Genomic DNA, 17,392 nt, shown 5'->3' on the forward strand with positions numbered 1-17,392 from the left:
GCTCAACCACCTGCACATGACCAGTCTTGTAATGTCCCAGATGAAAAAAAAAGCCATACTGTAATCTCTAAGTCTTTAGCCTCATTATGTCAATAAGTGTGGCGTCAGTCCCACAGGGTCTTTAGTGGATTGGTCATCAAAGCAGACCTAGATAGAAAAATAATTGCACCAGTCAATAGCAAAGCCCTTCAAATCCATCGTGACCTTTCCTATCTGTTTAGCACAGCATTTAATTTTCCAACATAGATCTTCAATATTTTACAATCACTCCCTAAACAACTAAATCACTCCCTAATCAACTCATGGCCCTGATCCTCCTTGAAATCTCATTTTAGTTTCTGCTGGTTTATTGATTTTTCCCAAACAATTCTAGCCTATATTATCATTGTGCGGTCAGAGATAATGTTGGTAGATTGTCTTCTTTTCTAACAAATAACTTGCAGACTAAGTGAGCTACACCTAAGCCCAATGTAAGTCAACATTTGCTGGGAAATGCTTAAACTTTTAAAGAAAATCTGAACAAAAATAGGTTAGAAAATAACAATAATGTGTAAGAAAACCAAACCAATTTGTAACCAAACATTTTCTATAGTATTTGTAAGGTATTTATTGGCTTTTTTTTATTTAAGAAAGAGAGCACAAGTAAAGCCAAGTTTGATTAAAAAACTAATTTAAAAAAATGCTAAAACATTGTCCCAACATTTCTTAAAGATGCTTCTGGAAAATGCCCTCAGAATATTCACATCGAAGATATAGGAACAAAACTGTTAAAGACAAATTCCTACTTTCTTTCATTACTGTGACTCCAGGCAGGAGCACTGCTGTAACTAAACACAGTAACGATGGCTTTGACAGTAAATCAGCCAACACTTTACCAGAGGCTAATGGAGGTTATGAGCCGTACCTGTGTTTGACAGCCACTACAAATGAGTCTTCACCTTCTTCTTCATGTCACTTAAAATAAGTTTTTATGCGATCATCTGCTGAGTTGGCAACAGTAAAAACAACGGGTAGGAAATGATTCAAGTCGGCAAGTGTAATTTACAATCACTTCCTTTATCCCAGGCTGAAAGCTGAAGAGCTGCTGGAAGTAGCTGCAGGTGAGCTGAGTAAAACAAGTGCTGCTACGACCGGAGATCAGAGTCTGTACACAGGTGCAGTGAAAGGCTACATCTCATGACAAAGGGTCTAATGCACAATCCTCTGTAAAAGTGTACTGCTTGAAGGTTGCATAGTGCGAAGTCTTAGGTTCATAATTACATATTGTACATCAGTTCTTTGTTTGTAGGGCGGTCACTTCCAAAATTATGTTGTTGCAATTGATTTCGCATGCTAGGTAAACCTCCATAGCTGCCGAAAGGATAACAAATGTTTGGGTTTTGTTAACTCCCTTATGATTCTTAGCTGATATTTATGTCCATCTAAAATAGCTGTCCATCTCCCCTGCTAACAGCTAAGCTAATGTTAGCCTGGGATATTTGATCTAACCTAAGCAGGTACTGCAAATAGTTAGAACCAGGTACAGACGATATGAGTCGTCTTTACTTTACTACTCAGCTGATATGTGCTGCCTTTTTGTGTAGTGTGGTGTTCTCTTTGTGGGCCTAAGACTATTAAGCCTGCTTTTAAACTAGCTAGCGTCAAAAGGGAGATTGAAAGAAAAATTTGATCAATTACATTAGACATTCTCACTCTGACCGTTGGGAGCACAACGTTGTAGGTTTGCCATGTTTTCTTTCTATTTCTATTCATATCACCACTGTAATGGTACATCTGAAATTGATTTAATGTTTAATAAAATATCGAGCCTCAATGTCAAAATTGATTGTGTTGTTGGCAGATTCACATAGGCCACGTATAGCTTCAGAGTTGCCATATGGCAGATTGCTCCTAAACTCTAGGTTCAAAAACAGATGTTGTCAGTTTCCTGCTTTAACCTAAAACCACTTTTCCAAGAACACTATAGACACTTTAGGTTAAATAGACACTGTGTGATTCAAATCTCCTAGTATTTTTATGTACAGTATAAAAAGATTTGCAGACATTGGAAAACGGACATGTGTTCCAGTCCAGTGGATTATTCTTTGGTTTTTCTACATTTCATTTAAGTTCCAGTTACGATTGATTGACCTTCATGAGATCTGTGTGTAACAAGCCAACATTCAAAAGCAGCATCCCATTTTCTCCACGCTGTTGAACCCGAAACTCTACATATTTCACCCAATTTGGCTCCTCTTTTGGAAATTCTGCATCAAATTGTTCAGCTTTCCCTCAATTCCTGGATTTATAATCACCTCTCTTCTCTTTAGTCCGCATCTTTCCACATAAAAACATTAAGATCTCACTCCTGTGTCTTCTATCAGGAGTTAGCCTTGTTATTTTCCCCCAACCTAGAGGTATGTGGTCGGACTTTTGATACTTAAGCATAAGATCATGACAGAAGAAACAGCAGGATATAAACAAACTACACGTTGAGTCGATTCACGTAAAACTCTCATGTCTTATATGACTTTGTTTCAAGTAAAACTTTGGAGTCAAGTTGAAACCAAACTGCTGCAGTATATTTCATCTATTAATTTAATCCATTAATTATACTTATACAATAATAATAATTAATCATTTTGTCAAGAATGAATCTTTGTAATTCAGGTTGCTGTGGGAACTACACCAGTATGTACCGCAGGACAGTTCTTTTTCAGTTGCCTTCTTGGAAAAGTCATCTTTTTTTTAGTGCTTTTACAACAGTTTTCACATTTGATGCATTAAACTGTGATGAAAGTTAAAATGAGGCATGCAGCCAGTTGTTTTTCCAACGAGCTCTGGATCCTGCCGACTGAGCCACAACTCACACCAGTCACTCAACAGCTGCACGGCTGGCAGCAAAGATGGCTGACGTTGATGGAGTGATCCAGTTGCTGCTCACTTTTACCCGTGATGACTTTATATATGAAGACGGAGGCCGTGACAGCTGCTCCGGAAAGTGATGCCAAAAATTTCAAAAACCACATCACATGTGTTTTTGGATTGGATCGATCCAGAATATCAAAGAGCGACAGAACATGGCGTGTTCAAGTTTGATTTGCAGTGATGGAATTTTCATTTCTGTCACACTCAATCACTTTTGCTTACTCAATATTAGTAATTAAATAGCCTGACTGAGTGGTGATGTGATGAAAATGAAAGCTTGTTGGGATGTCACAAGCCAAAGTGTCAAAAATTGTATTTATCTTTACAAATCAAGACATATCAATGTAACCAAAGATGTAGCTAAAGGTTAGCAAAAAATGCTCAATTTAGGCAGTAACAGCTAAAGCTTATAAAACTTATCAAGAAAAATTCTAAAATGCAGGCAAACATACTTATATTCTATGTAGTGCTAAGGAGAAAAAAAGTTTTAAAAATCCTGGGTGTAGTAAATCCAGCAGAAGTGGTGGTTCAGGGCATCATTTTACGGTCGAATACTTCTGCTAGAGAGAAAAAAACTGGCACGACATTTTTCAGGCCATAAGCTGGTTACACAGGAGTAAATGTGAGGGCCTGCAGCTTTCATTGAGACAAACGATTAGGAGGAGATGGTGGAGTCCATAACACTTAAACTGCAAATGGGTTGGGACATTATAAAATCCCTCTATTGTCTGAGTGCCGGAGGTGAGATGATGCCATCTTTCATTTAGCATGTGTGTACAATTCAGGGACCACAATGGAAACACTGAATGTGTGGATTTTAGGACTGGAAATACTAAGAAATATCCCCATATTTATTTTTGAAGATAAATTTAGCTTCATGCACAAAAAAAAAAAAGAAAAAATATGCTCAGTGATTTTTTTTGCCATTGTAAAATATGTGAATTTTTATTTTTACTTTGCAGTGAGTTAAACAGACATGCAGGGTGACAGAAGTACAGTTGAAGTGGATGCTGACTGCGGTTTAATCCTATAGAGTAATCAGCGGGGAAGAAGCAGAGGGAACGAAAGAAACCATGAAGGAACGCCACAACTGATCATAGTAAGTAAAAATCTTTTCATTGTCCAGTGTTCATGAGCTCCTACTCTTCCTGTCTTAATTCAATGGGCAAACTTGGAAAAGTCTTGACTGACTTCCAGGATTAAATTTACTGATGTCTATAAAAAGGTCAATAATATCTATGAAAAGCAGATTATTAGAATCTGAAATGTTTTTTTAAAAGCGTGTTTTTCCATTTGTGTATCGTGTATATATAGTACAGTGGACATTGTGGTGTCACATTCTCAAGGACAAAGGAATGATAATGACTTGTCGGTGGAAAACATTTCCCTTGAAAGCACTTATAGATGCAGATTGTTTACTGGTGGGAAAGGCATCCAGAAAATACAAATGACGTTTTGGGCTCTGCCTAAATTATAAAGGTCTGTGCTTGTAAGGAAGCCATTTTCAGTCTGAGAGCTAACGCTACACCGTTCTTTGTCTCCATCTAACTCCGAACTCCCCACCTCTCTCGATCGTCTCATTTGAAATCTCATCCCAGTCTGATTAGAGGCCTAATAGGACGAAATATTGTGGGCCGGTGGAATCGCATCTGCCCCTCCGATACTAGAACTCATTTGCATTTTCTTATAGCATGTGACGGCTGCCACGCAGGTAATGTGATTTATCTTTTTTTTTTTTTTTAGAAAGAATTTCCATTCCTGTCAGCTACAAATTCACAAAAAAGAAACTCCACATGAATATTTTCTCTTCTGAGCAAAAGCGGCTTTGGTCCACTTTGATACAAGAGCCCCAGTGGCTTATGGGACACAGCGGGTGAGAGACAGAGACTTAGGAAAAGATGTAGGAAAGGAAGTGAGAGCATAGTTTCCCCTCTCTCTCTCTTTTCACTTGTTCCTCTTTCACTTTTCCCAGTTCCCATACGTCTCCACGTGAGACGTCTGGCTCAAAATCAAGGAAACAATTGCCCTCATGCCTGGCCCCCACATAGAACCAGCTCCCTGCCAAGATAACAAAGGCTGGGGCAATAAATGAGGGCACTGCTGGAGTGATAAATGAGCCAGATGTGTTTTCAGTAGCTGAAGAGGGAGGGGGCTGGGGGGCTGGCAGTGAGACTGGACAGACTGGCACAGCACCATTGTGTCTGGACGCCGGGGTGGGGACTGCCTGGTGGTATTCCCTTCTCTAGTGCATCTCAAATACACAGGGAGAAAAGTTATTTTTCAGGAAAGAGTCAGACAAGCACACGAAGGCTGATGAAATCTTTGCCGCCAGAAATGCAACAGATTGGAACACTTCATCCTAGATGGACTATTTCAGGTTGTGGTTCCTTTCTGAACCGTTGAGTCTGCTTAGACTGTGCACAGATGTGGATCAAACAATGGAAATGACTTGTAATAGAAAGGATTTCCCACAGTTCTTTACAACTGCAGAATCGTCCAATTCAGTAAATATGTTTAAATGTAAAACCAAATTTTGTTCAGTTGGTCAAAATCAGTCTCTTATTTCTCTACACCCCAACAGTTGATGTGACTTCTTGGACTGGTCAGTGAATCACAATCCTGTAATACAAAGCTTAATTTGTATTCATTTAATTTAGATTCCTCCATAGTCTGTGGTTTAATATACTGTATCTCCAAGTGCGTTAAAGCAGTCATTAAAAAAATCTTAGTTCTTTGTCTCGGCATCAATAAAGACAACGTCCAGATAATGAAATCCTTCATGCTGTACAGGGAAACATAGACATAAAGACGGCTCATGATTGTTATTCGCATCATATATTTTAGTTATCACAGTTGTGATTACTGTACAAACGTGTGTAACATTCTGTTGCTGCTCTGAAATGATTAACGACAGTACAGTCAGAGAGGCAGGAGTTGAGTTGCATCTGCTGAGGTCCACTGACTGTAAAAGCCCACGCGTGAGCCAATCTTGGCGACAAGGCAGGATTACTAAAGACACCGTTACTCCCTCATTGTGGTCTACTGGCTCGGTCTAATCCCTGGGACGTTCACTGTAAGACCAGAAACAACTCCTGGAGGAGCTTCCTCACAGGTGCACTTGGACCTGTTATTAGATTTAGGATGTGTTTTTATAGAACTACATTTTTCACTGAATTTATCAAATTAAATATTGTGTTTTGTACATGAGTGCTGAGCTTAAGGAGGCCCGTCCAAAATCTGGCTTGCGGCCCCATCAGTGCACCTGAACAGATTTGATCTGGCCAAAGTTTTTTTTTTTTTTTTTTACCAAAAAACACTTTTGTGGCCTGACATCCATTCACGTTTCTTTATGTTTTTGCTAGGTTGTGGCTATTATCTTGTATTTTTATATTGTGTTTTGTGGCTTTGTTTGTGTTTTGTTTTGTTGTGGCTATTATCTTGTATTTTTATAAATGTTGAAAACTGCGGTCTTCTTACCTCTTAGCCTCCTTTTAGCTGATAGTACTGTGTTTCAGTTTGTGTCGTTTCTTTTTGTGTAGCCTTTGTTGTGTTCTATTTTGCTTGTTGGAAAAAAGTTGCTGCTGTTTCGTAGCAACCTTTCCAGATCTAGGTGATTTTTACCTAATTACATTAATAATCTAAAAGGAGCATTTAGTGAAATCATCAGCGTGACCTTTTGTAACCTTCGGGGCTGACTAACCAGTTGTCTAGTCTTTAGAATCACAACAGGAGCAGCTGGTCCTTTTTTATACGTCCTGGAACCTGGCCCCTCTTGAAAACTTTTTGGACACCACCACAGCTTAAGTTACCATCAACACTTCCACATGATGTAAAAGATGCACTCTGTGTGATTACATCACAACCCCTGCAACAAAGAGCGGTATTTATAGATGTTTCCACCAGTAGAAACCATTATACGCACACACACACACACACATACACACACTCAGCCAGACCGTCCTTGCTCTTTAAACCCAAGGGGACTTTTTATTACGCCAGTTATACATTTTACGAGGGCCATCATGTTGAAGCCGCGGAGCTGTTTCTCAAATCAAATGTGGAGTGTGCTGCTAGGAGACATTTTCCAGTCAAACCCTGATTCCCATAATCTGATGCCTCACTGCACCAAGGTTGTCCTCCTCCCATATTTTTAGTTTGCTTTGGAAAATTGACTCCTGCAGGAGAAGCACGGTTGGTGTTTATGTGCGGTTGTGAAATGGTTCAAAGATCCTGTCAAAAATTATTCTATTTTTCTTTTTTTCTTCTTGCGTATACACCTTTGTGTCACCTCAAGACACTCGGAAAATTGCTTTTTCTACTCAATTGCCTGTGGCCGATTGAACGTGCTCACACACATACATATGGAGACTGAAGGGTTCATTTCGATGTTATATATCTGCTGGCCCTGATGCACATCTGTTTACAGAAGCAAATTGAAGTCGGTGGCAGCGTAGCAAGGAAGTGGAAAGATTCCCGTTGCTCTCTGCAAACAGTTTCTTGTCTTTGGCTCACGACAAATGAAAACTGCTCCGTTCTTATACGACACCTGTGTGGTTGGCACTAGTGAGCAGATTTTCTAGATTTAGATCACACTCCTGACAAAATGCACACACAAGTCACGTATTTGAACAAGATTGGTTGCGTTCAAAGATGTAAACAACCAAACAGGAGCACCTACAACTGCCTGCCTAAAACCTGCATCTAATCTAAAGAGGGTGAGGGAACTAAATATAGAGAAGCTAAAACAGAACAGTGATGTCAGATTTGTGACATGTAGGTGTCAAATTTGAGGGCAAAAGTTGTCATTTTAGGAATCAATCCTTGGTCATATATACATTCAAGCATCTAAAATAGTTCCTGTGTGGAAGTTAAAATATTTGAAATGTGCCTTTAGTTCTGTTGTGTTGGAAACACATTGAGAACTAAAGAATTCTGAATTGTAGCAAGTTATAGGAATCAAGACATTAGATAATGTTCTACTATTTTGGTACTTGCTGGCTATCAGCACAACTGCTGGATCACTTTGACACATTGCTTTAGCGAATGTTAGCATGGTTAGCTGTTGGCAAACAAACTGAAGAGTAGGCCATATTTTTTGCTTCTACAGTACAGAACATAAAGTATGACATTTAAACATTTTTAAAGGAATATTAGCTCCAAGCTGTGGCTCATCAATAGCTGTAAACTCATTGTGGCTCACAGCTTTTGACCAAAAAGACGAAGCAGTTATTTACCTTTCCCAACGGGAGAAGAAGAGCCTGACGAAGACGGAGTCTTTGGAACATGAAGAGGTCATAGACCGCAGACACAGCCAGCACCGTCACCCCCTGTTCCTTCCACAACATGCTGGCTGTTGCGCACCACAAACTCCCCAGCATCCAACCCCAACACCTGGTGACCGAGACGCCATCCGATCTACTGGACTTGAACGCCCCGTACAATTCCTGACGAAGTTCACAGTGTCTCCCATAACAGAGAAGAGACAGCAAGAAAAACAGGGCAGCTCCAACATCTGCCCTCCCCACCCCCCCTGCCACTGCTTCAGTGTGAATGGGATGAGACGCAAACAGGAGACCGGCCAGCAGACTCCACAGTCCTCCACCCAGGAGGGGCCGACTGAAGGCTGTGAAGATTGCGGTGACAATGCCGTGCAGTATGACGTTCAGGAGGTGGTAGCCCCAGGGTCGTAGGCCATGTAGGGTGTAGTTAAGGCGGAAAGAGAGTGTGCAGAGTGGACGGAAGGACTTGTGGCTGCCACTGTGGGTCAGAAGAGTGCCCCAGAAATCATCATAGAAAATGTTGGTCCATGGAGTCTCAGGGAAAAGGTCCTGGTTGGTCTTGATTGCTCGGCTGGAAAAAAGAAAAGAAAAGATAATTAAGGCAGGGTTTGGATGCAAATGGCTGTCACGAGAATTCCATTTCATTATTGTCTTCAGATACTATCAAGGTATTGATGTCCAGCACAAGTCTGTGTAACGTTCATGTAATGTAGCTAGCTTTCTTTTGACCCCTCGAAGTTCTCTGGTGCCCCATACTTTGAAAACCATCCAAGAGAATTTTATATTTTCTCTCTCTTCTGTTGTCGACAGTTAAAAAAAAAAGATAGCAAAGTTCATACAATACCAATTTTAATGCTAGACTAGAAAAGACACAGACACAAGCTGTAAAAAAAAAAAAATACACATAACAACGTACGAAGTCGTTACGTGCCCTTCCAAAACTGTCATAGTTATTCACGTCAAAGTACTTTAATGTCAATTACTGCCTCAATTGTCAAAGTATTACTTTAATGTCAATTACTGCCTCAATTAATCATACACCTGTACCTCAAATTATACACTGGAAGTAAAGCACAGGTTTTTGTTATTATATTTTATTTCTCTAACCTAATCACCCGTGTGTGAGTGGAATTAAACAGACAGGAGCAATGAGCATGAAAATGCAATAAACAGTCTGCAGGGAGGGTTATTGAAGGAACAGCCTGAGCGTTCATATAAAACACAGCAGGACAGACACCTGTGCTCACGAGGGATGTTTTGATTCACATCGGCTGATATACTGACGTTAATAATCTGTCGTTGGACACCAACGATCACTGCGTTAATTATCACTGTCAGCAGATCTTCTCCTCTACGTGTGGATGCTTAAGTTAAATGTCTAAAGCTGGGGGGGAAAAACACTAAAATCTACACCCAGACTGCTGCTCCTTGTGGCTCATTACAGTAAAACAGATGTAGAGATGAATTTCTCTCCTGTAAATCACATACCTTTCTGATTCACGTACAACCACAGTATGTCTTCTTTTGAGTATTTTGTTAAAATTAGCTGCAATAAATAACTGCAGAATTCCTCACTTTTTACTGTAACTCTAGTTTTACTTCCACTCTCCTTTATTAATGGATTTACCAGATTTAATTTTGGGGAGTTATTTCGTAACTGTGATTAGTTAATACCACCGAACTAATGAGCTACAATTTTATAAAATGTGAAAGTAGAAAAACTACTAAACTATTCTTTCTAATCACCATTTCAGGGGAATTAGTTTATGAAAATGCACTAAATTTGCGTCCCTAGTGTGAGCACAAACGAACAGGTGGCTTCACACCCCGAGGCTGTGGTGGATTCTCATAATTAGCGGATCATTACAGGGGACATGAGCCACACTCGGCTACGCACACACACAGGCGCGCACACAAGGCAGCAAATGAGTTCACCACAGGAATTAAGAATGATGAATGGGAAGGCAGCGCCGACAAGTCAGAACCATGTAGGAGAACAGACGTGCAACAGACGCGGAGAAAAGCAGAGCGATAACAACCCAAAGCCATTGTTTTCCCTCAAGCCTGTTTTTTTTTTCTACCCACATATGAACATGTGAACTGGAATCAGCATTGGATTTCCATAGGAACCTAGCTTCAATGACAGCATCAACTTTGGTCAGATGTTGGCTTCAGACCCTGATAATTAATAGTACAAGTGTTTGTTCAATCAAAAGGATTCAGAAACGGAGCTGTTAAATATTTCCTCTGTACTGATTGTGTCTTAGTGCTCAAACCATGGTGGGTGGCTTCAGTGGTTTAAATAAAACTTCAGACGGGGTAAAAGCAAAAGTCTGGCTAAACGTGGAAAAAAATGGCTCTGACAGTGAACATACAAATACGCTGTCAAAGTAATCATAGCTGAATGAGTTTCTCATTCATTTAATACTTCTTCAACTGTGTGAGTTCTAGCGAGACCTACTGTTTCCTGGGATTGTTCTCCATCAAAGACGAGGAAAGTGGTGTGTGTGTGTGTTTGTGTATGTGTTTCTCAGGCTCTGGAGCCAAAGGGAAATTTTCCTTGTCTGATATTTGCATGCAATGACTCCATTACATCACTCCGTTTACCAGCTCCTCTGGAGCGTTTCATTGTAGTGGGCTTTTGTGAATCAAATGTGTGACTGCATGACCGCCCGAGCCCCAGTAACAGAATATACAGTGTATCTGTGCAGCACAGAGGCCTGGATACTTGGTAATCAGCAATACATGTTAGATGTTTTAGCGTTGCTTTTATTCGTCCTGAATGACCATTTTAGCTTACTTGCTAACAGCAACGGAAACATGTACCTGTGAAGCAGAGCAGCGTGTCCATATAGAAATACATTTGCAGTTGTTCAAGAAAATATTACTTATTTTCATACACTAATACCACCCAATACCACCACCTAGTGTGCTGGAGTGTGTGCATGAGTATTAGGAGTATTTCATAAAAAGTGGGTTTTTTCATAGACTTGTATGGAGCAGTAAAAATACACACCATTCATCATTTACTACAATACTTGACTGACAGCGTACACAGTAATTAATGCCAGATACGGCCAGTAAATGCCCCTCCTGTGGCCACTGGCAACAAAACAACGGCATATAAACTAATTCAAAACATGCCTGCGTCCCCTGGCAGGACTTGTCCCTCAATACTCTGTAGTGATAAATAATTTAAATATTCAAATCAGCACAAACCACTCATCTACCTCCCTGCTTCTGTCCAGCCCTGCAGGCTTGAAAAGAATACATTAGCAGTCTGTGTGTGTGTGTGTGTGTGTGTGTGTGTGTGTGTGAGTGAGAGAGAGAGTGTACAAAGAATAGGTAGTTACACGCAGAGTGTCTCTCTTTGTATTTGTAAGTTTATGCACATGTGTGACAACAGAGGGCACACTGACGGCTTCATTCAGACCTGATGCTGCTGCAGTGTAGATAGAGTGGTCTCCCGGAGTGATTGCTCCTACAGAGAGGGGGTCTTTTGTATTCCGGCACCGTAAATGGGGCAAGTGGGCAGGCAGGCTGTGGGGCACTCCATTTACAATCCCTAAAGTACAGGACGGGGTTTGGTCTTTTCAGTTTTTTTTTTCTCCTGCTCTGGGGAGGGAGGGTGGTGAAATTAGAAGGATTTATTTTTATCAGGATCTGAAAGGAGACATCACGGCCTCCAGTATCATTTCCTTCCTTTCGAGGGGTTGTCTGTGATGTAGATTGAGGTCTTCCTTTACCTGTCCACTGCGTTCAGTGAGGAGAACATTGTCTGTCTCTCAGCATTTGAGTCTTTTCAATATGCAAATGCTACACTGCACTACCCCCCCCCCCCCCTCCACCTCCGAAAAGTGATCTCACCACCACCAGTGATTTGCTTCTTTTCTCTGCCTGGTGGCCGCCAAAAGAAGCACGGTGGGCCTCTTTAGGGGACGGTCTGCCAATATTCATACACAGGATTTTTCTATAGTGTTCAGATGAAATCGATGTTTGTCAAAAATGTAAAAAATGTTAAAATACAATATTTCTCTGTTTTACACCTTATATTAGACATCACAGAGTAAAAAACAAATGTATATATTTACATTACATCATATCATAACATTTCAGCTAATACATACATACATGAGACATACAGTATGCTCCTATTTTTGTACAGACGTGACCAACATCTGCCATTTCTGTCTGTGCTCAGACTGTTCTTGTAAAAACACAGACCAAACATAATCTGTAATCATAAATTAACTCAACAATGATCAACTGGTAGAACAAATCCACGAGCATTTACAGCAGGCAATGAAAAAAAAATTATATTCTTATTATCATTAATTCAAATACATAAAAACCACTGTTTGAGTTCCAACAGAAATTTTTCTCATAATATATACTGTATAGGTATATATATCTTTACCTTTACTGTATGATTCACAGACATGGACTGAAGAACTAACAAGTGCATCTGTGTGTCCTAGCATATTAAATCATGACTCTGTAGAGTAGACTGCTGTCAGTTCCTGGCCTCGTTATCACAATGCACAATATTGTTTATGCCATTCTTCAGGTGCTGGTTCGATACCACAAGCCCCAATGAAGTGATTATTGGTGATGTCAATTCTCACAGGTCACAGCATCCATGGGCACCTGTGTTCCATCTTCTTTCACTTACACGTGGTATTTCAAATGACATATTTAGTAAAGTACGAGTTGCACATTTGATTTGAAATAGTCTGCACTCCTCCACTCTGCTGATTTTATTTCTGTAATGTTTGGTGCTTTTATAAGATAAAAAAAATTAGCTCCTTTGCACAGTCATGTGTCTGTGACCATTTTTACATATCAGGCTTTTGTTCCATTAATTCTATCCTATCTGAGCAGCATGGATCCTCGCCCTCATCATGTGTTAAAGCACATTTCATGCCTGTCACGTCATCACCTTTTTCTGTTCAGTCTCCTGTTGTTCAAGCCTCCCAGGTTCATCATTTTGTTCATGCTTGCCACACCAGTCCTTCATCCTTCACTTGCCACTTTCCCATTTCCCTCCTTTGTGCTTCCGTCTCCCTTTCTGTCTTCAGTTTCCCCATTAGTAACTGTTTCTTCCATTTTGCTCGTCTGCTTCAGCACACCTTGTGTGACCAAGCGCTGGTTAACTCCCACATTCTTTCTAAGCAATGCAATTTGAGTGCTAATTAGGCACCGAAACAAAGAGGCTGCAGCAGACAGGCTTCCTCACACGTTACACTGCAGAAGTAAACGCAGCAGTAACAATGCTGGTTTTGTGCAGGACTAACAGGGAAGCTGATGATTGCAAAAAAAAAGAAAAGGAAAAAAAACTAAATAAATTCTTATCAGACTCGCAGATATGACAAAGAGTAGGGAGAGGAGCTTGTGAGGATGTGCACATTGCTTAATTGGAAAAACAAAGTCCAGAATAGAAATTCAAATTAGAGCTGACTGCGATAGCGATAGAGGTTGTAGACGTTAAATAGCAGGTAATTAATAAGCTCGTCAGGATTTACTGTATTCCTGAAGCTGCTCCCTGCAGGCCTCACCACAGCAGACACTGTCCCCATCACAATCTGCTGCAACAATATGCTGAAGTTAACCCATGCTAATATGGTACTGTACATTTAGTATGTAAACAACCATAGTAACTGAGGTAACCTGGCAGTCTAAAGATGCTACTGTCAACTCATTCAATGAACTATAGTAAAATGCTAACCAAAGCTAACCAGAGTAGTCAGCATCAGTTAGATGCTAAAGTCAGAGTACTGTTATCTCCTACAGTAAAAACAATACAAATCAGTTGTGCTTCAGTACCTAAAGGTAGCACATTTAGCCTGCTACATTTAGCATACTTAAGCTAACTCGTGGTAATGTAGGCAGTCTGCTCAAAAAACATGACAAAGCTAACTTACGTACAGTAATAAGCTACAGTTAGCCCACTGTTAACCCACTGTTAATGATGTAAATGATAATCTTTTATTTTTTGCCAAAGCACAGGACCCACTGTTAATGATGTAAACGACAATCTTTTATTTTTTGCCAAAGCACAGGCGAGAGGCTCAAACTTGATAATTGATTTTTACCTTTTAGTAATTTAGTCTGAAGTGGTGTATTAAAAAGGCAGCGTGTTAAACAGAGAACAAGGGTTTGTGTGGGTTGGTTTCAGATCACCTCTGCTAATCCAATGCTAACAGGATTAGAGAGTGATCATAGAGTGCATTAGAGTCCCCGGGACACGCAGCAAGGCTCAGGGTCAAAGAGTAATTTGATTTAAGGGTTGGTGTGTGTGTCTGTGTCAACTCTCATACTGTGCACAAACTGGGCCACAATATGTATCCTATATGATGACTTCCATGTGGCGCTGCAGTTGGCAGGAAAACACTGTCCAGGGCTCTGTTTCCTGTGAACACCACAGCTGGTTGAGAATTAAAATCCCATAAATTTCACCTCAATGGTCACTCATGCAGGGACCGTATTGTGCTGCACCACATGAGGCAGCAGAACATGTTGAGATCTGCTCCAAGATCTCAGTTCTGGAGGTTCCCGCGCATCCATCACACTACAAGGTTGAACGATCACGCGTGAAGTCATTAAGCGCTCTGGTTGTGCCAGAGTGATTCATTCACTGGCCTATTATCAGCTGCTATAATCTTGCCAGCATGAAGCCTGAGCTCTGCACTATACAGTAGATGCAGTGAGGAGATGGAGAATGACATTTTTAAAGAATAGCTGCTTTTGGATAGTGAAAAAAAATCAAGTTTTAATGATTTTATGCACCACTCTTAAATTTAAGATACATGGAAATATTGCAAGTCATGTTCTGACAAGTACTAATAGTAATGAAACTGAGGTACATGGTTACTGTTACCATTTTTCCGTGCTTTTCGTGAGGTGCCCAGAATAGTGGTATGCAGTTTTAGGGCGTGTGTTCCACTGGAACAAAGGAAATGTAAGTGAACATGTGTAGCTAGGATTTAAAGGTTACACATTATGGATTGAGCGATTTAAATGATTTGATTAGTTTTGCCATTTTCTGCCATTTTCTGTCCAAATTAATTTGGTCTTGACAACCATTGAGGCAAAATGTTTTGTGAATTTTGGTTTATCAGCATCAGCAGCAAAACAGATTTCTACAAATTGAATAGTCTGTTGGAGCATCGTGATGGTCTGCTGTCGTCCATCTGTGTGTTCTGGATACCCTGGTTTGAAAAAGTGGTTACTGGAGTTACTGAGCTACTGGTCTGGTCATCCCATAATGGCAGACTAACCACGGTGTTGTTGCGACTGAATTGTTTTTCTTTGCTTTGAAACCTAAGATCATCAGTCGTTTGGTCATTTAAATCAACTTTCTTCACAGATGAAGTATGTAGTGTTTTAAGCCCAGTCTTCTTCCACACAGACAAATAAATAAATATCTTTGTCATTCATATCAATTGTCAGCTCTTAGTATCTGTTTTCTTTGCATCTGTGGTGTGAAAGGTCAGGAAGTGTAACTGAGGGTGTGTTAAAACATCAGACGTCAACACCAGCAGTGGCAGAACAATAGCCCAGCCAGGAGTATCACTGCTGCTTTCCCACACTCCGTCTCACTGCAAGACCTGGCACCAGTTTGGAGAGGAGAGGGAAAACGCATAAATACCCAGATACTGCTCATAAAACATTTCAGACTGGCAGTGGCCTGTGGTGACAGATTAATGCAGAGCTGTTCAGGAGCACTTCCCCTTTCCTGGTGCGCAGAGCAAAATTTCTTCAATATATTTGGGCAAATTTAATGCCCAGTGCAGCCGAAGCTCTTTGTTTCGTTCCGTCATATTAAATTTGTGAACAGGAATAAACTACAGGTGGATCAGGTCCAGCTTAGCTGAGAACTGCGGACATGGAAAAAGGAAAGGGGGGGGGGGGAGCTGGCAGAAATTGGTGTTTAAATCCGAGACACTAGAGGGTGAAGTCTACTCTGTATTCAAAGCACTAACAGGATTTTCACAGCTCACTGCTTCTACCTTTTATTATCGATTAAATAAATAGCCCAACATACACCTCACAGTATTTATCCCAGTATGCAAAATAATCATTCAAATTGGTGAATAAATACTGCAGTTACTTTATCTGCACCTGCAGAGAAAATAATAATAAAAGCAGTGACTGAGTGAGCAGGTGTTTGTTATGGCATCATCCGTGTTTACAGTTACAGCTGACGTTAATACTGACGTAAATGAACTAAACTTGCATACATAAGGACAGGACGGCCTGACCGGGGCTGAGATTCTGCATCGTAATGATAATGCAAATACAATGACTTGAGGTGACCTAACATGAAGTCGGAACACCTGCTGTACAAAAGCTCGATTGTACGCACCCTGGCAGCACAATTACATGCATATATTAGTGCCAGATAAAAAGGCTTTTACAAAGTCTGGCCCCGGACCCAGTTGTGACACTGGACAAGGTTTTGGTTGTCCATGACATGTTTCTCAAAATAAGTTAGACCAAAGTTAATGAGATAATAACGATTTGATGCAAATCACTCCAGCCACCGGGTCACAGCAGTAATGCACGGAAGGCAGTAGAACATTGTTGAACTCCAAATCCAACTTCAAACTCCTGCTAGAAATGACTCTCGACAGTTACTAGTAATATGAACCGGGCTACCACAACAGTACCTCGAAGCCATGAGATAGGTTGAGTAACTCAAGAAAAGAAGTACTCCTTTATAGGACACTTTATAGCTATATATATTTACATAACCTCCAGCCAAAGAACATAACGTAACTGCTTCTCTCCTAACTTACGGTGCAACATTTCGGACAAAGCACAAATATTTCTGCCCCTGTATCCTAACAATAATGCTGGAGAATATTTCGGTGATGAAACAGAGAAAACAGACGGATATTTGTCATTCATCAGTTTTGGAGGGTGCTAAAAAGTTGAATAATATATAATAATACCTTGAGTTGCAATTTAAAGTACAATCAATTAACAGCCCTGACAGAAATATTTATGGCTTATATTTCAGTTTACTATACTGTAAAATATTTTTAAAAATTCAGCTCACTTTCTTCACATTTTATATAACTTTTTGTAATTTTTGGGCTCTTTTTTTTTTTGCTTAGTTAGTTTGGAGTGCTTCCAATGGCTCTAGGTTCAAATAAAGTCAAAGTCTTAGCTTAACATGAGAAATTGGAATCTTTCTTTTTTCG

At 40.2% G+C, this 17,392-nt stretch overlaps 1 protein-coding gene across 1 annotated transcript in view; it reads right to left on the minus strand.

Moving 5' to 3' along the window:
• Nucleotides 1-17,392, minus strand: part of LOC103382774 (transmembrane and TPR repeat-containing protein 2) — a 54,865-nt gene that overhangs the window by 20,164 nt on the left and 17,309 nt on the right. Inside the window, exon 2 of the mRNA XM_025057139.1 lies at nucleotides 8,142-8,757. Within this exon, the coding sequence (XP_024912907.1) occupies nucleotides 8,142-8,757 (616 nt within the window). The remainder of the gene's footprint in view (nucleotides 1-8,141; nucleotides 8,758-17,392) is intronic.

The sequence above is a fragment of the Cynoglossus semilaevis genome, chromosome 8, assembly GCF_000523025.1.
Source record: "Cynoglossus semilaevis isolate Cse_v1.0 chromosome 8, Cse_v1.0, whole genome shotgun sequence".
Lineage (NCBI taxonomy): Eukaryota > Metazoa > Chordata > Actinopteri > Pleuronectiformes > Cynoglossidae > Cynoglossus > Cynoglossus semilaevis.